The 26,626-nt window shown below is 32.2% G+C and overlaps 2 protein-coding genes and 1 long non-coding RNA gene across 4 annotated transcripts; 2 read left to right on the forward strand and 1 right to left on the reverse strand.

The window, feature by feature from the left end:
• The first annotated feature begins 303 nt into the window (after nt 1-303).
• Nucleotides 304-3,212, forward strand: LOC122272496 (uncharacterized). Of its 2 annotated transcripts, XR_015434882.1 has the most exons (3): nt 304-747; nt 1,798-1,977; nt 2,506-3,212. It is a non-coding gene; the product is annotated as an uncharacterized LOC122272496 (long non-coding RNA). The 2 variants fall into 2 exon arrangements; XR_015434883.1 differs by lacking the exon at nt 304-747 and having other exon boundaries at nt 1,764-1,977.
• A 427-nt stretch (nt 3,213-3,639) lies between these two features.
• LOC107452857 (putative nuclease HARBI1) lies at nt 3,640-20,673 on the reverse strand. The gene is made up of 5 exons (XM_087166703.1): nt 14,639-20,673; nt 13,635-13,804; nt 6,517-6,685; nt 5,248-5,396; nt 3,640-4,059 (listed from the first exon to the last, which is right to left on the reverse strand). The coding sequence occupies exons 1-5, from the start codon at nt 14,939-14,941 to the stop codon at nt 3,693-3,695; spliced, it is 1,158 nt and encodes a 385-aa protein (XP_087022829.1). The 5' UTR covers nt 14,942-20,673; the 3' UTR covers nt 3,640-3,692.
• On the forward strand, nt 16,434-17,957 carry LOC147807596 (uncharacterized). The gene is made up of 2 exons (XM_087166704.1): nt 16,434-16,622; nt 17,775-17,957. Exons 1-2 carry the CDS (start codon nt 16,434-16,436, stop codon nt 17,955-17,957), a joined length of 372 nt encoding a protein of 123 aa, XP_087022830.1.
• Nucleotides 20,674-26,626: the final 5,953 nt, after the last annotated feature.

A 26,626-nucleotide genomic window follows, 5' to 3' on the forward strand; every position in this document is an offset into this window, starting at 1 on the left:
AGCTAGAAGAGGCATCAATAACGTTTTTACGAAACTTAACGAACATTTGAAGCAAAAAAATTTTGGAGTAGGTTGTGCAGCGCACATTCTATACCTATACTATTCAAACAGCATCTGACTTACTTCCAGTTGATGTTGAAAATATTACTGCAAACATTTATTCGTATTTTTATATATATATTGTGCGTGTTGAAAGTTTGACTAAATTGTAATTCTCATTTCATCCCATTTGTCCCGCTTTGTCTCAATAAAAATGTGGTCACTTTACCGTAACATGAGCATATCGGAATCCGGAATCGAAATCGCCATTCCACACGATTCCGGTGAAATTGAAGTTTGTAGGCGGGACTAACTTTGACCAATTAGAAAATTACTTTAATTCTAATTTATTAATCTGGCAACGATATTTTTGTTTTCTCTTCTTCTATGCGAGCTAAAATCGCATTATCTTAGAAATGAAAGCTTAAACATTTATACATTTTCAACAACTGTGTGTGTTAACCCAACTCGTGTTTATTTGAATTGTATAGAGAATAGACGAAATAATTTGAAATGGGTTCTCGCACGAAAGTTAATGTTCGGCAACAAGCCATGATAGTTGAGTATCTAGAAAAGAATCCCGACCTTAATAAAGGAACCCTTACCGGCACCTTTACATCTAAGATTAAACAAAATCATTGGGAAGTTCTTTCAAAGATGCTGAATGCGGAAGGTGGATGTATCAAATCTGTGGACAAATGGATGAAGGTAAGAAAGATAGTTTATCAATTTTATGTCACTAATTGCACTAGTTAAATTTATTGGTAGCCAATTTCGCTTAAAACAAGGTACCAGTTTAAAATTCTGCAACAGAATTTAGCATAAAATTAGTCAATTCATTCTATATAACATCTAATTATTATTTGTTTTTGACAACAATTTATTAATATTTCTTTTAAATATTATTAAAAATAAGTTTTCTAGTTTCTCCAATTAGAAACATAACAAGGCAATGATATTTTGTTAATTAAAACGTAATATTAATTTTGATAATTATTAATCTTACTGCACCTTTTTATTATGAAAACCATCTGTAATATATCATTTCACAATGTAAAGAACCTTTGAATTAGCAAATTGAACTGGAATACCAAATAGTTTACTGTGTTGGATAAAAGTAATATCCTTAGACATTTCTTCTGTGGTTAGTTCTAAATAAATATGCATAGCAGAATAAATTAATCATTTCAATAATTTGAAAACTAATATGAAGCAAAGTTCGAACCATGAATTCAATGGATAACACTTTTACACTCGGTTCATGTCGATTTTATCATTAATCTAATTAATTCCCCTTTTTAGGTATGAATGTTTGAACATTTTTTAAATTAAGTTGTCGTTTAATTTAGCAAGAGAATAAATCTTTTCCAATTCCTTCTTTAGTAATGGATATTTGAACATTTTTTTAAATAAGCTGTCGTTAATTTTAGAAAAACAATAAATCTTTTTTTATTCCTTTTTTGTTATAAATATTTGAATTTTTTTTTTTGAAGTTTAATAAGTTTTTATTTAATGTAAAGTTTTCAAATGTTACGTTTAATGTCTGATTTTTACGCAGTTTTTAAATACTCAGATATATTTCTAGCGATATAGGAAATTATTACAACCAATTTTGGTATTCTTTGTAACACCATTTAAAAAAGTGTTTTTTGTGAATTTTTGCAGGCTTATAAATTAACGTAAATTTTGTTTATTAAATAATTCATAATAAATCTTGTGTAATTCTACAGTTTCTCATTTGTTTTTTTTTTGTTATAGTAGTGGTCTGATTACAAGCAAGAGGTAAAGAAGAAATATCTGAAAAGAGTTAAGCATGCCAATGGCACCGGAGGAGGTCCCCCTCTGAAAGAACTGACAGAGTTGGAGGAAAGAGTCTTAGCACTAATTGGAACAGATGCATACATGGGCCTCACTATAAAGGAGCACAGGCCTTCCCCAGTAAGTTCATTTTTGTTTTATATTTCAATATGTTAATAAAAATTGTCAGCTTTAAAATTTCATGATTTTTGACAATCGTTTAAAACAATGCCAGAAGTTTTTTTTATTTATTTATTATTATTATTATTATTATTTTTTTTTAACATGACAGTTAAAACAAAATAAAACTGACAAAAACTTTCCAACCCTGCCTAATTATGATATTTTTTTAAAGTGCTTAAAAATATTTTTTTGACTGCTTGAAAAGTACTTAAAAAGTGCTTATTTTTTGTTGAATAATTTGGCTTTGCACCCTGAATTAGTTTTCCTTATTTTAGATAGAAACCCAATATAAAGTTTCTGCATGCTACTTCTTATCTAAAAAATTACTGCTTGAAGGTTTAATATTGTCAATCCAGAATTGATTTTGTTAGAAAGTGATTCCTGATTGAAAGTGGTTTTATTAGATTGTAGATTTTGCAAATGACAATTTTTCAGAACATTGGAATATTGTTTTACTTTTCTTTAATTGAATTTTTAATATTATAGGTCAATGAATCTATTGAAGTAATTTTGCCTGGGTCTCCAGCAGATTCATTTGTAGAATTAAACTTCAGTCTGGATGAAGTTGAGTCAGTGGCTGAGCCAAGCTACAGTCACTATTCAGCCAGAGACACCCGTGGAGTCCCCAACACCTGTTGGAGCGGCGGGGACCTCTTCAGCACACGAACAAGTTTCGGCAAAGAGGCAGGTTTTGAAAAGGAAGAGAAACCGAGGTCTCGTAATCCCACCTGAAAAAGCTGAGCGTCTAATAGAAGCTCAATTGAGCAACAATGAAGCTATTAGGACTATATCGGAACATTTGAAAGAGGCCAATCGGCTCGCAGAAGAAAGAAACGGCATTGAGCTGAGGAAGGCAATAGCTTTCGAAAATATATGCAAAGTGTTGGGCAATAAAAGTTTTATCTAATCTTTATTTGTTTCATTAGTACTTATTTTAAAATGAAATTATATAGTAGTTTGATAATTTTTAGTGTGAAATGTTTCATTGCCTTGTGCTTACCAGTGTTTTTGATATTTTATGAATAATGAGCACACTTGGCTTTTGGTAGGTAGCATTGGAATCTAGAGTAAAATTAAGTATTTTTTAAGACTGTTAGGGCATTTTTCATATACATCACATCTAATAGATAGGCTTTTTAATATATTACAACAGTTTATATCATAATTCTGAAAGTTAATTTGCTCTATTTGTTCGTAAACAGCTATAAAACAAAGTCTTAAAATTTAAAAGGAATAATGTGGATTCATATTAAATTAGAGATAGTATTGGAAACCTTCAGTTAATTATATGCAATAATATTGATTGTTAATTATAAGTAATATCTTACTTAATGCAAATAAAAAAACTTGGTATAAAACATTTCGATGTAACCAAAATCCATCAAATTTTCTTGTCACTTATGCTGCCACTTCGATTGGCTCAGTATTTTTGTGCTCCGAGTCTGTTATTTACTAAACTTCTGTATATTTTTCTTGGTTTTTTAGTAACAATTTATTCTGCAGTTATATTTGTGTATTTGTTGCTAACTTGAAGCATCATCTATCGCTTATAAAGAAATTTAAACATTGCTAATTTGTTAACAGTTAAGTAAAAAAATTAGTAAATAAACAAATATAAAATTAATTACAAATTTTTATTCAAACAAAATAAATTTTCTCATAGTAACAACAATTCACAACATAGTAACAATTCTATCGCGAATTCTCACCGCGTTTCTACCGTCACATGCCGGCAAACCAGTATTGAATGGCATGTCCTCTTCTGAGAGGGTATCATATGTAATATGATACCCATCTCTCATGCACATATTGTGCAGTACTGCACATGCATTTACAATCATGCCAGCAATTGTTGGTGTGTAATGCAGCACTCTTTCTTTTAAGAGGCATCTGAACCTTCCTTTCAACACCCCAATACATCTCTCGATGATGTTCCTCCCGAGTCTGTGCCTGAAATTGTAATTTTCTTCCTCCACAGACGTTTCGGTGAGAGGGGTCATGAGCCATGGCTCTAGGGGATAGCCAGAATCACCTGAATAAAGAAATTAATACAAAGATTAAAATGGTACATCTAAGTCTTAAAATTATTATATAACTTAAAATCAATTTGATAAGATAGTTACAGTCGGACCCCTATTTAACGAACTTCCCTTTTACGAATTTCTCTATTTTGCGAATCTTTTTGAGAAACCAATAACATTTTGGAAATTTCTTCGTAAAATAACTTCCGAATACCGAAGTCAATTTTCTATTTAACAAACTTTTCTGTGAGATCCACTTTCTCTATTTTCCGTAAAATTTCAGAACATGTTAAACTTGTTAACTCATTTTATGAGGGAAATGCCCTTTAATTGGTTTTTGAAGCCACTTAACTTTTAGAGAATGTAGTAAAATCCCTTCCACCCCCCCTTTTTTTTTTGCATTTCAAGCGAAAAACTCAAAGGAAATTAACGGATTTTATCAGTAGCAATTAAACTTAAGAACACATTTGGTAATGCATGTTTGACATTACTTTTATAATTAAATGCAGATATAATTTTATACATAAATTTAGCTTTTCTTAGTTGAAAATATATATAGCATGTATTGGATAATATTTTGCTCTGTTCTTGCATTCCATGCAGATTTCAAGATAAAGGTGTATCCATTGCTATTTTAATTTTGTCTAGTGTTTATGAATTTAAAACCTGCTTTATGCGGTTTAAGTATTTCAAAAGGAGACTTTCTATTTAGCGAATTTTCTGGGTAACGAACTTATTATCGGGATTTGGCGACTTCGTTAAATAGAGGTCCGACTGTATTTAATAAGAGGTGATCCAAAAGGCAGTTTACTTTTCAAAACATTATAATTTTTTAGCTATTTACAATAAAGCAATTCCACTTGCTCATAAACACGAATTTTTTGATACAAAAAAAAATATTTGTTTGAAAATTATACAGTAAATTAACTTTTGGATCACATGGTGCATTAAAAAAAATGGGACTACCAGATTTATTGTAAACGTAGTTCAATATGCTTAAAAGTTTATTAGGATATCTCATAAACAAAAAAGTTTCTGAACATTAAATAAGAGCTCTAAGTATCTATGAAATAAAAATGATATTTTGAAACCTTCTAATTGCTTTTTTTAATAAAAAATTAACAATTGATTTTTAAATAGAGAAGTGTTTAAAATACCAGAGTAACTAAATCTATTTTAAATGAGCTTACATGAAAGATTTTTCTACAACTTATCTAGAAGCCATGTGTTTTTTAATCTGGAAGAGTTGTCGATGAACCAATCCCTCAGAAGACTCATCTTCCAAATGTATGCATCATGCGTGCATCCAGGAAATCTGGCTGAAATGCTCATGATTTGCATATGCATATCGCAAACCTGTTATAAATATTAAAAAGAAAATTTTACTGATGCAACTGCAAAATATATATTTTATAAAATTTTACAGATAATTGAAGCAATATATAGGGAAGAGTCGGGAAGCCCCGCCCACCTAAGGAGTATTGCTTATATTTCTGCATAATATTGAGTAATAATCAATATTTTTGTATGTTTCTATTGTTTTATCATCTAATTAAATAATGCAAAAAGAATAAACCAAAAAAAGAATAGTTCAACTTAAAAAAAAAAAGAAATTTAAAAAAACATGTTTTTCAGCTCTTTTCAAAATGTGCTGGGTATAATGTCCCAGTTACAAAAATTATGTTTTTTGACTATTTTTTCAGGTGTAAATGAAAATGACCAATGTATTGACAATAGATGAACCTCATTTATCATTTTTATCACAAAATTATTTTGTTTATTACATATTTCTATACTTTTAGTGAATTCTATCATTTAATAACAACAAATGTAATATTTTTTATTATTATTAATGTATATTAATATAGTTTAATATTAATATATATTTATATTAAATATTTAAAGAAAATTTAATTTAAGCAAATCTTTGCAACCGTACATTTACCAAAGAAATAAAATTGGGCAGTGATACCCGACATTCATGCGAGCGGGGCTACCCAAAATCCAATTTTTTTGTAAATTTGTAATTGCTCGAACAATTTTTCACATATAAACTTCTTTCTTTGTGCAAATTAAACTTAAGACTACATACTTTAATGCTGTATGTATAGAAAAAATTATTTTTTTAGTATTACAATAAAGTTTAATTGAAACATTCAACCAATTTTTCTTAATTTCATGACTACTGTACTCAACATATTTTCAAAACCATTGTTTACCATGTTACCAGCTGCTACTTGAAACTTTGAAAATAATCTTTTTTTAATATAATAATTAATGTCCGATAGAAACATTGAAAAAACATTCCTTACATATGAAATTGACAGCGGGGGTACCCGACACTCACCTATATGTCAATTACTTTAACTAATTTGTAGATTGGAAACTCTGTTTTAAGTTTTGCATAAAATGTTAACTCATTGACTAAATTAATGTATCATATTTATATTATTAATTCAAAAATGAAACATCTTACCAGTTGAACATTCAGAGAATGAAAATTCTTTCTATTCACATAGTTTTTCTCAAGATGCTTGCCATCATTCTGCGGAGCAACAATGGCCACATGAGTGCAATCCAAAGCACCTATCACTCCCGGGAAACCTGAGTATTCGAAAAATTCTCTTTTCAACATTTCTCTTTCACTGAAATAAAGTTGAATAAATGGAGATGCTACACATCACACTCAATCAAGACAATAAAGTTAAAAATTAGTGTTATAGAAAGTAACAAAATTTCAACACTGTGTTTTCAATAAATTTTTTAAGCAGCTTTCAAAAGCAGTATAAGGTGTATTTTTATAAACAAGAGCTCAAAATACCAAAAGAAGTAACCCAAGAGCAATTTAATTTAGGATAAGTTGCTGAGTGTGCAGTAAGTTTAACAGTTAAGTGAGTGCTCAATTTCGAAAGTTCATGGTGTCACACTTAAAAAAATAATATCTGATCAATATATATATATATATAATGAGTGTGTACAGGATCTGTTACAGTCAACTGAATAAATCTGACTGCAATTAATGCTCGAACGGGCTGGACAAAATGAGTAATATGTGAGAACTCTTTACATTAACCAGCCAAATTTCTTTTGTGATCTAATTGACAATAGCAAATGCATGTTATCAGTTATTTACATTAACTGAAAGATTGGTTTACTATTAATAATAACTCTTTTTTTTTTACATTGATTTCTACATGCAAAGTCAGTTGGTTAGTTAAAGTTTAATGGCACAAGAGCCAGAAGTGGCTATACTGCGCCAGTCACTAGGTAAATAAAATTGCACTTTTACTTATATCAATGAATACAGTTTTATTGTTTTGATGAACTTGATGAGATTGTGATGTATAGGGTCACTAAGTAGGGATGAAAGATCGGGATAAAATCTGCCAAAAAGTTTCTTCCTCAAATATTTGAATCGTCTGCAGTCAGTTAATATGTGTTTAATTGAAATGTTAACTTGACATAGAGTACAGATGGGTGCACGTTCGGCTTTCAGTAAATGCATATGCGTGAAACGAGTATGACCGATACGTAGTCTATTTATAATAGTCTGGGTTTTGCGATCAACAGTTAATGTCTTACAATTATCAAGATTAGGGTAAATTTCATATAATTTATTATTATTTTGCGTATTCCAATGATTTTTCCAGGCCTGATAAACTGAAGTTTTACAAATGTGTTTCAGGTCTAAGCAAGTCAAGAGATTACTGTTTAAGTTATGAGTAGTTTTAGCTATGATATCAGCACGGTCATTTCCAAGAATGCCGACATGTGACGGTATCCAACAAAAATATATGCTGAACCCTCGGACTTGCATTTTCATAAAGTGGCTTTGTATTTTTTGAATTATGGGATTTTTTCCGACGTAAGGAATACTAGATATAAAGCTACGAGAATCAGTATAAATTATCCATTTATTTTTTGTTTGGTTTGAAATAAAATTAAGTGCTAGCAAAATAGCATAGCATTCTGCAGTGAGAATTGAAGTTTCGTGAATAAATTTTTCAGAAATATTAGAGCTTTCGTAAACAACACCACAACCAACATGGTTATCATGTTTCGATCCATCTGTATAAACAGGTGTAAAATCCATATATTGATGACGATGTTCGTAAAACATTTGGCTAAAAATTGTTGGGCTCGTCTCGGATTTTTTCAAATTATTAAAAACGTTTAAAACACAAGTTGTAAGATCAACCCATGGTGGGATAGCGTCTGTGCTAGTAAAAACCTCAAAATTTAAAACGTTAAGCTCACATAAAATATTGGTGGTTCTAATTCCAAATGAAGGAATGTAAGATGGACGTGAAGAGAAGTGAGTAACAAGTTGCGGATGGCAAACACAAGAGTAGAGTGGATGAAGTGGATTCGCTTTTATTTTAAAATAATAGTCCAGAGATAACTTGTAACGACGAAAATGCAGAGAAGGTTCAGAACATAAAACATAAAGACTCTCAACTGGTGAAGTCCTGAATGCACCCGATGAAATTCTTAATCCTTGATGATGGATGGTATCGAGATATTTTAATACAGATTGGCGGGCTGATGAGTATACAGAAATACCATAGTCAAGTTTGGAACGGATTACGGACCGGTATATTTTAAGCATTGCGTCCATATCAGCCCCCCATGAGCAGTTTGTGAGGACCTTAAGAATGTTAAGTGTTTGAGAGCATTTTCTTTTAATATAAAATATGTGTGGTTTGAATGTAAGTTTTTCATCGAAGATCATGCCTAGATACTTGGTTTCTGCTAAAACAGGAATCACGTTATTATTCAGAGTTATCTCAGGATGAAGATGCATACCACGTTTACGACAGAAATGAACACAATGAGTTTTTTGTGGGGAAAATGTAAAACCGTTTTCATTTGCCCATTTTAAAATTTTATTCACAGCTATTTGTAGTTGTCGTTCAATGAGAGACATATTGACAGATCGGCATGAAATTCTAAAATCGTCGACAAATAGCTCGCCATAGACAGTCGGGGGAAGTTGATTTAAAATTTCGTTTATTTTCAAAATGAAAAGTGTCACACTTAAAACGCTTCCCTGAGGAACACCCTGCTCCTGGGAAAAAACATCTGATAAAGTTGAACTAATTTTAACTCTAAATGTCCTGTTTGATAAAAAGTTTTTGATAAAATAAAATAAATTACCGCCAATGTCACAATTGATTAAATCTCGCAAGATTCCATAACGCCACGTCCTGTCATATGCTTTTTCCATATCAAAGAATATAGAAACCAAGTGTTGATTTTTGAGAAAGCTGTGACGGATGTCGGTTTCAAGTTTGAGTAAATTATCAGTGGTACTGCGGCCCTTGCGAAAACCACTTTGATAAGGAGATAATTGATTTCGCGATTCAAGTAAAAATACTAAACGTTTATTTACCATCTTTTCAAAAAGTTTACAAAGACAGCTAGTTAAGGCTATTGGTCTGTAGCTTGTGGTGTCTTCGGAATTCTTACCAGGTTTTAAAATAGGGATAACATATGCTGTTGACCAGGTCTGTGGAAAAACTCTTTCTGTCCAGATACGATTATATAATTGAAGTAGAAGCACTAAAGCTCTATCCGGCAGGTTTTGTAACATTGAATAATGAATTTCATCTGGTCCAGGTGTTGAAGGACGGGTGTTTTTTAGAACATATTGGAGTTCATTTATTGTAAATGGCTGGTTATAATTACAATCTATGTCATCTTTTGGCCTCAATTTAATTTTTTCGATATTTTTCTTAAATGTGGCGAAGGGTTCTTTGTAATTTGAAGCACTTGAAATTTCAGAGAAAGCAGCAGCAAGAGCATTTGCAATATCAGGAGTGTGTGATATATGTGTGTTATTAACTTTGAGAATAGGTATGTTATGTTCACAATATTTACCGGATATACTTTTAATTTTGTTCCAGATTTCAGTTGAGGGTGTATTACTGTTTATTGAGGAGACATAATTTTTCCACGAGGTTTTTTGAGCATTTCTTCGAACTCTCCGGGCTATGGACCGAGCTTTTTTAAATGCAATCAGATTATCTGTGGTTGGGTGTCTACGAAAGGTTTGCCATTGCTTTTTTTGTTCTTTCTGTGCTTGAAAACAGTTTTGATTCCACCAAGGTTTCGGATGTTTTGGCAGTTTAGTTGATGTCATCTTTGTGCAGTGTTTCGCTGCTTTAAGTATATTCGATGTGATATGTTCCACTGCATCATTTATATTGGTTTGGTTTATAAAGTTTTCATTTATATTTACAGTCGATTTAAATTTGTTCCAATTCATAGTGTCTATTTTAAGTCGTGGCGTGCGGGAATTTTGAAAGTTACTGCTGCCTGTATGAGTTAGTATTAAGGGGAAGTGATCACTATTGAAAATGTTATCATGAACCAAAAAAGACCAATATGGATACTGAGATGAGCTGCAGATTGCTAAATCTATGGCATGATAAGATTGTGAAGGGGCGTGAAAATAAGTATTCTCACCTGAATTGAGAAGACTGAGTAAATGATTATTGATAAGTTTTTCAATTAAGTTCCCTCTATTATTTATGTCCAAACTACCCCAGATGGGATTATGGCCATTAAAATCCCCTATTATTATGAAAGGTTCTGGGAGTTGTGCAATTAGTTCGTCAAGATCTGCTTCTGATACATCATCTCGAGGTGGAAGATATATGCAGCATACAGTCAATAAAAATTGGATACTAAGGCGGACAGCTACTGCCTGCAAAGAAGTATTTAGTGAAACCATACTGGAGGGATACATACAGGAAGTCATTATCATGACTCCACCTGAAGCTCTACTATTGTCTATATTATCCTTCCTGATGACGTGATACCCATGAATTTTAGTTTTATGAATGGGTTTTAGTGATGTTTCCTGTAAGCAAATGCAACATGGAGAAAACTTATTAATTATATCTATAATGTCAGGTTTATTATTGTTGTAGCTCCTACAATTCCAAGATATTAATTTAGCCATTTATTGCTTCCGATTTTTGGATTTTGGATTTTTTGGACAGAGATTGGGCGGTGTTTCCAATCCTTTATCGGTTTGCATTTGTGTATCTGAAATTTCATCGGCGGTGTTTTCGTCTGTGCTCATTGCATCAGATTGTGAATATTCTTGTTCTTTTTCTTTTGTTTGTTTTTGCCTATTCTTATTAAATTTATTTTGTCTGCTCTTTGGTACATATTTGTGTTTAGTCACTAGTGGTGATTGTGTAAGTTTTTGTTGTAAGACATTTACCAATTGTGGAGTCAGTTTCAGATATTTTTGTTTTTCTGTAGAGGTTTGTGAAGGGGTTGTACGAGAGATAACAGATTTTACAGGGTTTTGTGTTTTTGAGGTTGATTGAGATTGCTCCTTATTAGTTGAGCTTGCTGTTGGTTTAGTCAATAGTCTTTTGAAATTTGTATTATTTGGTTCGGTATCAGCTGCGTCATACTGAATACCTATGGATATCTTCGGTTTACTATTGGATAATGCTGCAGAATATGAAATATTAGGTCTTGGTTGTGAACTTAAGAACTTAGCTTTAGCTTCAGTGTATGTCAGATTTTGATTAACTTTGATGTTGATGATTTGTTTTTCCGTTTTCCATTTTTGACAGAGTCGGGAGTTGGCGGAGTGAGGTTCTGAACAGTTGGTACATTTTTCAGGCCGGGTGCAAGTTTGAAATGTATGTCCAAATTCACTGCAGCGAGAACAAGTTTCTTTACCCCTGCAGTGATTAGTCGAATGGCCAAACTTCTGACACTTAAAGCATCGAAGAGGGTTAGGAACATATGGTCGTACTTTACAATTCATATAGCCTACTTTAATGTCAGTTGGTAGAGTGGCGGAATTGAAAGTTAATATTAAATGTTGAGTAGTAATTATATCTTTGCCTCTCTTAATGGTTATATGGCGTGCATCAACAACTGATTGATCAGAAAGACCTTCAATAATCTCGCTGATTGGGAGATATTGTAATGATTGAACTGTAATGACACCTTTTGATATGTTGAGGGTATTGTGAGGAGTAACAGTTATAGATATATTATCTATTTTACGTGATTGTAGAAGTGACATGGTTTGCTTATTAGAATTGGTTTCAACTAGTAAATCACCTGACGGCAATTGACGAACATTTTTAGGGTTTCCGATTTGGGATTCTAAGAATTTTTGAATAATAAATGGTGAAACAGTACTAAGTTTTTTGTCTTTAGAATTAAGAACAAGAAATCTGGATTTTGCTGCGTCGTAGTTGGGACATTTGGATAGATCAAATTTAGATGTATTTGCGAAACTGTGTGCAGAATCTTTGGGTGACTCCATAGTTCATAGAAACGTTCATCTGGATACTCCCATGCCCACCATCGAGCCCAACAAGGGGAAAAGAAGCACCGGCTCTGAAAAGCTCAGCCTCGGTGTTCTGTTCAGGGTAGCTCCAGGTATAGCACTACAACAGGGGAGCGTGAATCCGCCAAAACTATCAGAGTTCAAGGGCACTCTCCTGATGCAGCACGTAGTCCCTAGCAGGGTGCTACGCATGCCCTACCAGCCGATTGAAAGGGAGGGGGACCTAACCTCCTTCCACTCGTCTACAGTGAAGCAGGGGCCAAAGAGTACGCAGTCGACCAACTCCGAGATGAAAATGCCCCCTTGGGCGCCACACTCGTATGAGAGAGCAGACAGGTAGCTCCAGGCTCCCCCTTTCCACCTTACGAGACGCAGCACACGGCAAACGTGCTGGTCAGCAAAAGCTAACGTTGTTAGTCTGTTTACTTTAGGGGAAAATTGGTTACTTAAAATAAATAGGTGAAACATCATAAATCAGGAAAGCCGACAAAAACAGTAGAAAACATACAGAAATCTGAAGATCTATAGTCTGTAAATAATATACAGTGTTTTTGAATGGAATGAAATAAAATTCGTTCACTAGGTCAATATAGTATTTGATGAAAAGTCGGGAACTCAAAACAGGACCGTCGCAAGAGAGAAATGGAAAAATGCTCAGGTCCAGCTCAGGGCCCCGGGTGCGCCACGCCCGTCACACAAGAGTGTGCCCCTGGGGGGACATGCAAAGTCAGAGATGAATAAACTGAATCAGCTAATGTTTTCCTTTAATTTTAAAAATTAATTGTTTCATTTGCTTTATACGACACATTTTAACAGTACAAAAAATTTATAAAAATTGAAATGGAAAAAAAAAAAAAAAAAACAATACATCACATTACATTATTCCTAACATAAATCATGAAAAGCAACGCTGTTTTTAAGGTAGTTGATGTGTATTTAATAATGGGTTCTTGCTTGTATTTACAAACTTTTTCTAAATAAATGATCTGAAAATAAGTTTTTAATTAATAAAAGATAATGCAGCTTTCTACAAACATTTGTATTAGTTATTAACCTATTCTAGTATTTATAATTAATCATATAATGTTTATTGAAGCCATCAGAATTCAATATACATATTAATTTACATTCGTGTTAAAGTTAGGAAAAATACTATATGTTTCTCAACAAAATCAAAAAGTTCAAAGAATACTTATTCTAATCTTTGAAACCTATTTACTGTATACATATTACTGTACTGTATCACAAGAATTTGATTTTTTTACCTTTCAAGGACAGGAAATTTTATGTATTCTTCAAACATCAATTCATTAATTGCAATGGTCACACTCCTTATGGAATTGCTGACACTTGCTTGTGTCATGCTTGCACAAGTGTCTGTGGCAATATTTTTCTGGTAACACCCAGTTGCAAAAAATCTTAAAGCACAAAAGATCTAAAACAAATCATAAAAATGAGCACACAAGTAAAATCAACATCACATCTTTAAAATCAATATCACTTAAAATAGCTTCTAAAATATATTTTAAAAGGAACTTTCAAACTTTAATAATATTTGAAAAGTTCTATGCAAAAAAATATGAACATAACTTTTTTAACAATGTTAGGAAAAAAATTATTTGAATATAAAAGAAATCTGAATTGAATTTCTAATATATCTTAAAATTATTATCGTAATCAATCTTTAAAGTTATAAATGCATTAAATGTGTAAATTTTATCAGATTTTAATATCCACCACTAAATGCAATTAAAAGGAAAATCAAGGTTGTCAATAATTATTTTCATTGCAAGTAATTTTGTGAAAGAAAAAAAGAGAAAATATATAGGGAGTTAAACTGAAATATAACATATAAAAATTTTGGAAAGATTTCCGTTTTGCGATTTACGGCAAGGCAAGCATTTATTTACCCATATTTTTTTAAATTAGCAAGTATAAATTCCATTTGGAGTATTGGCGATTTTTTACAATCTGCTTACATTGTAAAAAATCGCCAATGCTTACCTAGTGCTGTAAGCATATATAATCATGAGAATTTTATCCCCATGCTTTATTACTGTAATAAGCTTTAGATTTTTTAACTTATCGAACAATAACCAAACAAAAAAAGCTAAGTAAAATAATAATAAATATCACTGCAAAATCACTTGTTTCAAAATTTTATAAACTTAAGTTTTAAGTTGAATAAAAACTAGTTATAACTGATAATTAAGAAATTCTAGGGACTTATTTTCTTGTATAAATGAACAAAATAAAGTTGTGTACTTACTTTAGTTTCGACAGAGAAGGCATTTCTACGTGAAGTCAATGGCTCCAACGCTGGCCGAAGTTTTTCAATAAGTTCCGCACATATATCTTTTGTCAATCTGAATTGACTTCGAAACTCGTTATCTGGATACTGAAAAACTTTAATCTTCCTTTTAATTGTGTTTCTATCACTTTCTTCAGCAATAGCTAATTGTAAGACAGAAAACAGCGCCATTTTGATCATAAAAATAAACAAAATCTTATCGAAATCTAGATTTCGCTTACTCTTAAACCTGCCGGAATCGGATTCGTAATTATTTCGCATCGGAATTTAGTTCCGAGCGGAATCAAGAGCTCGTAATACGGCCTAACTGACATTCACGGATTTATAACGTCACGAGAGCTTCATTTCGATCGGAATCTGATTCCGTGAAGCTGGTAATAGGACCCCTGATCGGGGATAACTTCCTGACGATTACAAGAGATACTCCAACAAGCCGCCAAATTAGCAATTTTACAGCGTACATGAAAATTACTCGGGTAGATGCCGGTGCTCAGTTTAGTCCGCAAGTCATGCAGCAGATTTTAGCAGTGATACAGCTTCTTAACTATGAGTGCAATTCTATTTATTATTCCAGAAAAAAACTTCTAAATTCGAAATCCAAGACGGTTTGAAGGTTCAGCTAAATCACCTAGTGGTATATCACTCAACGATAAGTTGATGATAGGTCCTCAACTGCAATTAGACATTACCTTATTGCTTCTCAAATTTAGAATGCACAAAGTAGCAGTTACAGCCGACATAAAAAAGATATACAGGCAAATCATAATGTAAAATTCAGACTTTCAAAGAATAGTTTGGCGCAACTCGCCTAATGAAGCTGTTCAAGATTTCAGAATAACAAGAATTGCGTACGGCACTGCATCAGCTCTGTACCTTTCAGTGAGATGTTTGCAGAAGTTAGCAGAGGAAGCAGACAAATATCCAATAGCTTCTAAAGCATCTCTCGAGGACTTTTACGTTGATGATTTGATGTCAGGAGCCAGTTCAACCTCAAAGGCAATCGAACTTTGTAGACAATAGACGGAAATGTTGTCAAATGCTAAACTCAACTTAAGAAAGTGAGCTTCAAAGTCTGCAGAATTTTTGAACGAAATTGATCCAGATTTGCGTTCATCAAAGACGTCCCTGAGCATAGACAATGATGACAACATCATAAAAACTTAAGGTATCCTGTGGCATCCCGCAGCAGATGTATTCCTTTTCAAAGTTGATCAATCATCTCTTGAACTTTCAGTAACAAAAAGACATTTACTTTCCTCCAAAGCAAAGACCTTTGATCCTCTTGGATGGCTATCTCCAATCACAATTCAATTCAAGCTAATCGTGTAACTACTATGGAAACGCCAATTGCAGTGGGATGATAGTGTAACACCAGAGATTGCAGATAAATGGAAACAAGTTCAGAAAGATCTTATGTTTGAACATCAAACTTCCTCGATTTTTACTTCGCGAATCAGGACCCCTACCATGAACTACTGGGAATGGAACGAAGATTCCCGCCTGGAACGAGAAGCCAGGGAAAGTTTGATTCCATGTCATCCCTAAATCGTACCACGAACACTCACCGGGAATCAGACATTCCACGATTCTGGTTCTAAGAGCGTGGCTTGAATTTAACCAATCGTTGAATTTATGCAATATTTATTTCCGCAATATGGCAACGTTGTTTTATCAACCGTGTGTTTTCTTAAAATACTAATTCCGTGCACTGTGTATTTTCTTTGCGTGCACTGTGTATCTTCTAATCTTAATTATGGGTAAAAAAATTACTCCTACTCAGATGGAAAAATTGGTCTCCTTCATGGAGAAAAATCCGCAACTGTACAAAGGAGAGTTGACGCCGAGTTTCACCAATAAAGACAGAGAGAGAATGTGGCTGGCCTTGCAGCTGGAGTTGCATGCGATTGGAAGCTGCCATAAAACTGTTGAGAAATGGAGAGAAGTAAGTATTTTGAGTAGTATAAATTTATTTTCATAGGCATCGTTGGTGGTATTTGTTCCCTTTCAATGTTTCTAACTTAGGAAGAAAATTTTCGCAAAATAACACCGATTTCTCTAAGTTATAAACAAACAATAAATGAGCTTAAAAATTTTGCAGACCTTTGATTAAATTATGATTTTTTTTTCTATTGTAACTGCATTCTTTTTGTTTTCTTAACAGTTGTTAGTTGACTCCCTGCGATGCCCATTAGTGTGTATAACATGTATCCACATTTTTCAAAATTTTTGGTTAAAAAATAGGTTTTAAAAATTTTTGTGATCTGCTTTATGAAAAAATAAAACCTATTTATTTACAAAATAAATTTAAATTGTTATAACTTAAGTGAAAGAGGTAAATTATGTTTCAACATATTTTGTCCTTAGTGTGAAGAATAGTGTTGTTTGTCATCACATAGCAATTTCATATTAGGAGGTGATGTTAATTTTATTCTCAAATTTGTTTCGACACCAAATCTTTTCAGATACTTATATTTTTAGAACGTAACGGCTGAGAACGCAGCTTCACTCATATAAGGCAATAAATATTATATCAATAAGAATTATATCAATGTCTATTTTTCACAGGGAGTAGTGTCTGAATATTTTGAAGAAATAATTATGAATGCTCCTTTACAAAATATTAGAAAAATTCTTATTGATATTACTTTTTCAAAAAGAAGTAATTTATTTTTTGTTACTTAAAATTCTTAGTTGAGAAAATAGTCGTTCTTCTGGGAAATATACCCTTCTACGATTATGGCAGTTCTATGATTTTGTTTTTAGTTATCTTGGCTCACTGTCAAAAATCGCTAGGACTTAATGATTATTTTGTCACTCACCGTTGCCAAAAAATATGAGCCATAAGAGTTGAAACTAGTTTTTAAGAGTTAATTAATATTACAATATTTAAGGCTTAATTAAGATTGTTGCTAAAAGGTTTTGTATATAGAGATTTTGAGTTCACAAAAATTTTTAGTTATATCTGAATCTGGCAAACTACTTAAAAAAATTTCATTTGCTTGGAAATATATATAGTGTCTCAATTGAGAATTATGCATCCTCATTATTAGATATAATTTAATTTTTGTGTCTAATATAAAGTTTTTTTATGTAGTGTTGGACTCAGCTAAAAACCGACACAAAGAGAAGGTTTCAGCGATACAAGACATATGCCAACGGAACTGGGGGAGGACCAGATCCCAAGCCCCTCAGTGCCCTTGATGAGAGGGTCCTTGCCCTAATCGGGCCAGATGCTTTGAATGGGCTGCAAAATGTGTTTGAGAGTAGTCTTTCCTGAAGTAATTATCCTTAGTTACGTGCACTATTAACTGTTGATATCAAAAAATTTTTATTGCAGTTGGGAATTATTTTATACTTTTGTCTTTTTCTCGACATTACTATGCGTTTATAATAAGATATAAAGCCTATTTAAATTTTTATATTTCATCAGTATTGCAAGCATAAATCTGCTCTTTCAAATAGTATACAACCTTTAGTGGTATTTCAAGAAACTAGTGGCTGCGCATTCTTATATGGTTTGCTTCGCAAGCCAAGCTCGCTTCGTTAACTACTAACTTAGGTACATTGCAAATGCACAAAATTCTAAGAATTTAAAACAATCATTAAAATCCATAAACAACTTTTTTTTTAAAAATAAAATTATATCTTTTTAGTAAATACTAAGTCATTAAAATAAATTTGAATCCAAATAAATGACATGTAATTCGTTAAACCTATTAAAAATGTGCTATAGTATAAAATCTTAAGATAAAATTTCTAACACTGATATCTCCTTAAAAAGGTTAAAACTTCGTCTGTAATTATTAAAAATTGAAATAAGTGAATTGCAATGGAAAAACCTGCATAAACAAATAAATAGTTGATATAAATCAAAAATCGACATATAAATTCGTAATGTATAAATTCATGAAAAAAAGGTGCTATCGACAAACTACTCACTTCTGCCTAGCTTATGCTCTCTCTGGTTATTTCAGTTTCCGTTTTTAAAAGCACTATATGTTGAGCCATCTCAGCTAGATTTGGCGTGTGACATTTTTAGCGGCAATCATTGGTCGATTTTCTAGCATTGCCATTTGGGGAGTTGTGATGAGGCTTTTTTTGTCGCCGTGTAAGAGAAATATATATATAGATGATTTTGTACTTGAAATGATTTATGTTATGGTTTTTTGACAGCTTATTTACGATATTTGAAGATGGACATCTTTTACTTTGCGATTTGCCATGAACATTGTTATAAATGTAGAACGATTTCTTAATATTTCTTGAATTAAACATCTTAGAGTAAAATATTTTTGCTTGTTAACAAAAATAGATAGTTTACCATTGCCTCTGGCCCATAAGTAAATTTAATTTTAGAAATTTATTTTTCTTAAATTTTTTCTCTCAGTTTTCTATTTTTTTTTAACAGTGGAAATAAAATCTTTTAGTACAATTTGCCTCTTAAAAGTAGTCAAAAGTCACTACATTTTGTAAATAAATTGTAACTTCTACATTGAAAAAATAGTTTACCAAAAATCGTAAAAGGGTAGTTTAATTGTGCTGAATAAAAAAAATTTCATTTTCTTTAAGTTCCAACTTGATAACAAGGCAGCGGACCACTTGCCATCGACATCTGCTTCCCCTCCAAGAACGATCTCACCATTTGAGTTTATAATTCCTAATACGCCTCAATTTTCAGAAGGGGAGGCAGATGTATCTTTTACAAACTCTCAGGTTTTTACGACGCCCAACCTAAAAAGAGAAAATGATGCCACCAGCCAAAAGTCTGGTTTCCGAAGGAGGAAAAGGCAGAAAATTGACAGATGAATGTCTCCTGACAAAGTGCAGGAGCTCTTGTCTGCTCAAAGAGAAACAACATCTGCACACATTCAAGTGATTATGCGAGAGCGGAATGATATAGAAAAATGGAAGGCCGAGGAGCTAAAAGAACGAAATGAAATTGAGAGAAGGAAAGCCGATGCTTTTGAGAAAATCGCAAAATTTTTGGCTTGTCGTTTTGCTTAAATCTTTTTGTTAAGTTTATGTTTAGTTTTTTATATATATATCTGAATAAAATTAAGTAAGTGTATTCGTATATTAATGAGGCCATTTTGAAATTTTGGAGGAGAAAGCTGTGGCAAGTTATAAGTGGAAAAGTGTTTTATAAGGTCTGAAGTAAAATTTTGGAGCTCATCACTTTTATTGTTTTACAAAGGTAAGTCAAATACTTTTCTTTGAATTCTAGTACATAATTTTGTTTGTATCATTAAGTACAAAATGAGATATGAAATAAGTCCCCTCTCCATGTGTGTTTTTCAGTAGAAGACATTTTGTATGAAAGTACCTAGTCTCGTACCTAGGGCCATGGCCCTAGGTACAACTGCAATTATATTCTTTATATTGCTATTTTATTGAAAAGTTTTCTTAATAAATGGAGGAAAATGGCCTTAATTATCTGAACCATTTTGATTTAGTCAAGCTTTTTTTTTTGGATGTTATTTAAGTGGGAGGGTGTATATTTTGCTTTGGAACTCTTAATGCCCTTCACTTATAAAAGATAAGTTTGCTATTATATTATTCAGGATTATTAATTTGTTTATATAAATTTGAGAATTTATTTTAAAAAAAATAATTTTTTATATTTAATAGAAGCAAAAGTATAATTCTAAATAAGGTTTCTACCATATTTTAATCATATTCTTTATGTTGTTATTTTATTGAGAAGTTTTTGTAATAAATGGAGGAAAATGGCTTTAATTATCTGAACCATTTTGATTTAGTCAAACTTTTTGTTATTGGATGTTATGTAAGTGAGAGGGTATATATTTTGCTTTGGAACTTTTAATGTGCTTGACTTATAAAACACAAGTTTGCTATTATTATTATCCAGGATTATTAATTTGTTTATTTAAATATGAGAATTTATTAATATATAGGATATATTTATAAAAGCAAAAGTATAATTCTAAATAAGGTTTCTATAAAATTTTAAATTTTCAACCTTTATACCATTTGAAAATTTCTAATTTATCAGTATTCCTCTTCGTGAGTACTAATTACAAATTCCTAATTATGTTTTTAGATGCCTAGAAATCCTGATGGAATAAAGAGGTCAAAACCTAATGCAGATAATGTAAGTGCGGTTTTGAAGGATGGAGTTCCAGTTCGGACTGCAGCACGACAGTTTGGAGTAGCCAGAACAACTCTGCAGAGACATATTGATTTTTGTAGGAAGAATAATTCTGAAAATACAGAATTAAATTGTGCATATTCTAACCGATGTGCTGTTTGGACAGTGTTCTCTAAAGATGAAGAGAATGCCCTCATTCAGTACCTTCTCGTTGCATGCAATATGCATTACGGGTTGTCAAAACAACAGGTTAAAAAGCTTGCTTTTGAGTATGCAACCGCCAATAGAAAAAAATATCCAAAGTTCTGGGATGCAAATAGTGAAGCTCGTGATCAATGGTACATTGATTTTATGAAAAGAAATAATAAGGTTCTTTCACTAAGAAAACCCCAAGCCACGAGTTTAGCAAGAGCCACCAGCTTCACTAAAACAAATGTCGATTTTTTTTTTGCAAAGTATCAGGAGGTGTTTTCAAAATACAAGTTTTTGCCTGAATGCATCTATAATGTGGACGAAACAGGCATTACGACAGTTCACACACCAAGTAAAGTTATAGTCCCAAAAGGCAAGAAACAGGTTGGCAGCATGACTTCTGGTGAACGAGGAATTAATATAACTATTATTTGCAGTGTAAATGCAATAGGAAATTCCGTCCCTCCTATGATGATTCTCCCCAAGAGTGAACTTTAAAAATCACGTGCTGAAAGGTTCACCTCCAGGAACCAAATCCTACCCTTTGGCTTTTACTCCTGTAAACATTCTAGCGGGATTTCGTGCGTCTGGTATATGGCCAGTAAATGAAAACATATTCACTGATGATGAATATTTCAGTTCATATGTTACCGACAGACCAGATCCTTCCTTAAATTACCAAAATAATAATTTTCCTAAAGAAGAAAGTGAATCAACAATGATGGAACTGGATGTTTCTGTATCAAACTCAGTTTCATGTCCTGCAGAAATTTCAGCGCCTTCGACATCAAACTCTATTTCAAGTGCTGCTGAATTTTGTGAGCTACCTACATGCAGCTCTACTTCCTGTGTCACGCCTGAACAGGTACGACCTTTCCCAAAAGCAAAACCCCGTACATCCAAAAGAGGCGGTCGAAAACCAGGGAGATGTAGAATCCTGACAGACACTCCAGAAAAAAAAGAACTTGAAGAACAAATTGCGATTAGAATGGCCAAAAGAAAAAGAAAGTGAAAAAACCAGTGTTTCAAATTGCGGAAACTTCATCTGAAGAATTATCAGACATTGTAGATTCTTCTGATTCCACTGATGATGCAAGTTCTACAGTAGCTGATATAAGTGATACTATTGAAAAAGGGGATTTTCGTTTAACAAGATTACAAGGCAAAAAGAATGAACATTTTTATGTGGCAGAAATAATAGATGTTAAAGAGGAACAATATAGTGTTAAATACCTGAAAAAAATCGCACATTCAAATAAGTTTCTCTATGATAACACAAATATTGTATTCAAATCGCCCAAACCAAAATCTGTTGGTGCTTCAGAGCGACAATGTATGCAGCTCATGGAATCAGTTTTTGTAATTCACTAATAATTTGGTGTATTGCAATTTAAATTGTTATTTTACAATAAATCAATGTATCACTTGATATTGTTTCTTTTAGAAAATTCATGTGTGTATTTTTTTCTATTGATTGTGGAGTGAAACCCAACTTTCAGGGAATGGCACTAGGTACAATGAGTTCTTGTACCTAGGGCCATTTGTGAAGTTTTTTAAAAAACCTTCTATTTGACAGAATTTATTATTTTAAGTATTTATATTAATCCCAATCGGAAGCAGTAAGTATAATATGATGTGTGTGTATCAATTTCACAATTTTAAACAAATCCGTGGCTCTGTTTTTATGAATTGAAAAAAGGTGGCCCTAGGTACACCGGTCTCCCCTACAGTTCGCAAAAAAAAAAGAATCACACTGAATAACTTTCGTTCTAATGATCGGATTTTCACGAACTAAGTGTCAATCTTAATGGTTCCTGGGGGTGACTTCAAATATGCTAATTAATTAGCGCTAACTATTAATTAAGAATGGTGCAACAAAGGATACGACTATAAAATATCCTAAGCTATATTCTTTCACTGTGCTCACAGACTAAATTTAGTCGTTAATGACTTGAGTAACCTAGCGGAGGTACGAAACACCATTGGTACAATAAAAACGGTCATTAATTTTTTTAGACATTCAGCATATACGGAGGAAAAAAGCATCGAATATTCCAATGTTGTGTGAGACAAGATGGACTGAAAAATATAAATGTATTAAACAATTCTCCAAACATTTTTTAATCTTAAAAGAATCTAAGTTTTGATGAAGAAGTTAATCAAGAAACAAGATCCCAAGTTCATCAGTTGGACTTAGCAACTTCTTGCGTGGTTTTCGTAATAGGTTTAACAATTATTTCTAGATATTCAGCATAAAATGCAATCAGTTGATTGTGACCTTTATGCAGTACACAGGTGTATGAAAAATTATTTGATGGAAATTTTTAAAAAACATAGGGCTGTAGCAGATGAGGAATTTGATAAAATTTTCGAAGATGCAGAAAAAACATGTAATATAATTGATGTGAAAATCAAAATACCTAGAATAAATAAAAAGCACATTCACAGGTCAAATATTCCAGCAGCTACACCGTTGGAATATTATAAAAAATCTCTCTTCATTTCTTATTTGGTTTCTCTTATAATATCCCTTGAAACTAGGTTTTCAGAGTCTAATCAGATTCCAATTAAAGGAATGCATTTTCATCCGAATGTGCTTAAACACACAAACAAAGAAACATTTTTTGAAACTGTGAAAGACCTTTCAAAGTTTTATAATAATGAGGATTTGGAAAAGGAAGCTAGAGCCTGGTTTGACATTTGGCGAAACAAGGAGTTTCACGGGGAAAAAAACAAGTTTGGCTTTTAAACAGTGGTTTGAGTCATGGTTTAAACCAGTCAACCCAGCAATAAGTTATTAAACACATAACGATGGTTTTATGTAAGAATTTACTAAATTTTTCTTCGCCTTTGATGCATGAAACAAATTCTTTTTTCCTTGTCCATTCTGCGTGTTATTTATTAAAATTCCGTAGTGATTTAAAATTTGCACGAATGCGAATCGTAATGCGCTACTTATATATAAAATGTAGTCGATGCCGGAGCGAAAATCACACATGTGACTACATTAGGCCTTGAAAATAATAATAATAAAAAAACACTAATCCCCCTTTCATTAAAATAATGAATATTTAAATAATTACTAGGAAGTGACAGTATTATTACTGTTCAAATGGGTCAGATGTTAAGCAGGTTAGGTTACACATAAATGTCTTGCAAAAATGTTGGTACTAGTAGATGTTTAGTTAAAGTGAAATTTGTTTCTCAGCATACGTGTGGCTCTAAAGGATTTTCAAAAGAAGACTCTGATATGATTGTTGCTGGCAGAAGTAGTGACCAAACTACCCGTGAGAAGGTTTATTGTGAAAACAGGTATCCTGATGTGAAGCACCCCAGGAAACATATATTAAAGGTACACTTCATTTCAGATGCATCAAAGATAATGTGTTTCTTGTAAAGTTTTATTTAGTTCTAAATGTAATTATGAGAAGCCCTTAAAAGATGTACATGTAATAAGTGTGGTAAAAAAAAGTGAACAAGAGACAGTAAGCTCTTTTGTAAAAAATCGTGGTGCTAAGAGGTCTAAAGGAACTATTTATGAGTATTATTATTATCATCGTTCTGGTATGCATTGTAAAAAAGATTCTGGTATGGGTTTTAGTAAAGAAATGGGTAGTCATGAAATAGATAGTACTTGTCATGCAATGATTTCTGTTGAAGTTAAAGATTGTGATTGTCTGTATCACTGAAACACAAAACCATGAGTGTGGTTTAGGTCGTCTCCGTTTTTCTAAGGATGAGCGTGAGAGTATTGCATATCAGTTGAGTAGTAAAAAACCCATTAAAGAAATATTGAATGATATGAGAGAGACAGTAACCCCCGAATTCACCGTTAACTCTGACCCAGCGCGAAACTCCCAGTTCCGAAGCCCCAAGTTTGGAAACTTGGACCGAGAGTTCAAAAGCGATTTCACCATTATTTCTTGACCGTCGGTTACTTAACTGCAGGTTACTTGACCGGCAGTTACAGGCTCTTTCCTATTGGATAAGAGAAAACACGTGATAACCGCGTTGTTTGCATGAAACACGTGATAACCGCGTTGTTTGCATGAAACACGTGATAATGGCGTTGTTTGCTTGATTCCCCTGATATTTGTTTTTTCTCGACATCATTTCATTATGTCTCAAAAGCTGTATTTTACAGAAACGGAAAAAGAATTATTAATGCAGCTGGTAGAACCTAAGCTGGGAATCATTGAAAATAAAGAGACCAACAAAGTGGTCTCAGCTAAGAAAGCCGAAGCTTTCGTTGAAATTGCAGGGCAATTTAATAAAACTGCGGGAGTGAATCCCAGAACTGCTGTGCAATTGCGTCAATGCTACCAAAACATTTAAAAAAAATGAATAAAAAATCCGCCAAAGCTCGGCAGCATTTCAGGTTAACTGGGGGAGGGGAGAATTCATGCACTCAGTTAACTGAAACAGACGAAAGATATCTCTCATTGCCTCTACTTACGCAGCCGTTGAAATCCAGATACGACTGTGATTTTATGGATTTAGAAAGTAAGTATTATTTTATAATTTTGAATTATAACATTTGTGTTCAAAATTAATGTTCTGAAATCATACTGAAGCTCTGGGAATAATTTGTAAAGTAATTTTCAAAAATTGCAAGTTTAGTTATTAATTTAAAATATAAAAAGGAAGTAACTCTAACTTATAAATTAAAATGCAAAGTCAGTAAATTTTGATTATGAAACATGGCTGGTATATGTTTTTGTCTTTTTTTTTTTTTTACCTGATTGTAAAATATCAATGTAGTTTTTCATTTTATTGAAATATATAGAATGAGTTAAGAGTGCCATTTGATTTTTAAAAACTTTAGCCATTGAAGGTTTCAGTCAATTTAATTTATTTCCTTGGGAAACAAATGAGCACGTTTAATTCTATATATCTGATTATTAATAGTGTTTGTTTTATCTATTGTACTAATATTAAAAGATATATATATAATCATGCGAAAGTGATATTTTTATATATAATTTTAATATTTTTCTGTAAGTGTAAGGTGTTAATAGAATTTTATGCTCAAGAAATCATCGAGGTGTTATGAATATATGTTTATATGACAGTATTTGGTGTTTCAATTTAGTGGCTTCATGCTAATTTCACTCGTTGTCAAAAGATATTATTTGAATTTATTATGACAATGAACTACTATGCTACGTTGAATTTTTTGTTCAGATCCATATGGTAGAATTGTGGTGACATGTTCGCACGATATTACAGAATTCCTGCAGACAGATTTTTTATTTGGAAAGCAAAAAAAGTTTAAATTTTTATCTACAAAATTATTCGACATATATTTTTTTTTACTTTCTGCAGAATCATGTTTGAAAAATCCCTTTTTCACATATCAGTGTTTGAAAAAAAAAGGCTCCCGATTAAAGTAATTTCTATATAGCAAAAATTTTAAAAAGGTTAAATATATAAGTACGTTTAGTAAAGGAGAATATCGTCAATATTAGGATATGTAATTTAGATTTTAAAAACATTATATTTATTATTTAAGAATATATATACTGTTCTGTCCCATACACTAAAGACTTTTTGTAAGCAAAAATCACTTCTGTTACATTAAATAAGTAACATATATGTATTTGCTACTACTAAACATATCTCTCAGAAAGGTATTAGTATAAGAG

This window comes from Parasteatoda tepidariorum, chromosome 6 (genome assembly GCF_982258835.1).
Source record: "Parasteatoda tepidariorum strain Cologne lab strain chromosome 6, Ptep-v5.0, whole genome shotgun sequence".
Taxonomy (NCBI): domain Eukaryota; kingdom Metazoa; phylum Arthropoda; class Arachnida; order Araneae; family Theridiidae; genus Parasteatoda; species Parasteatoda tepidariorum.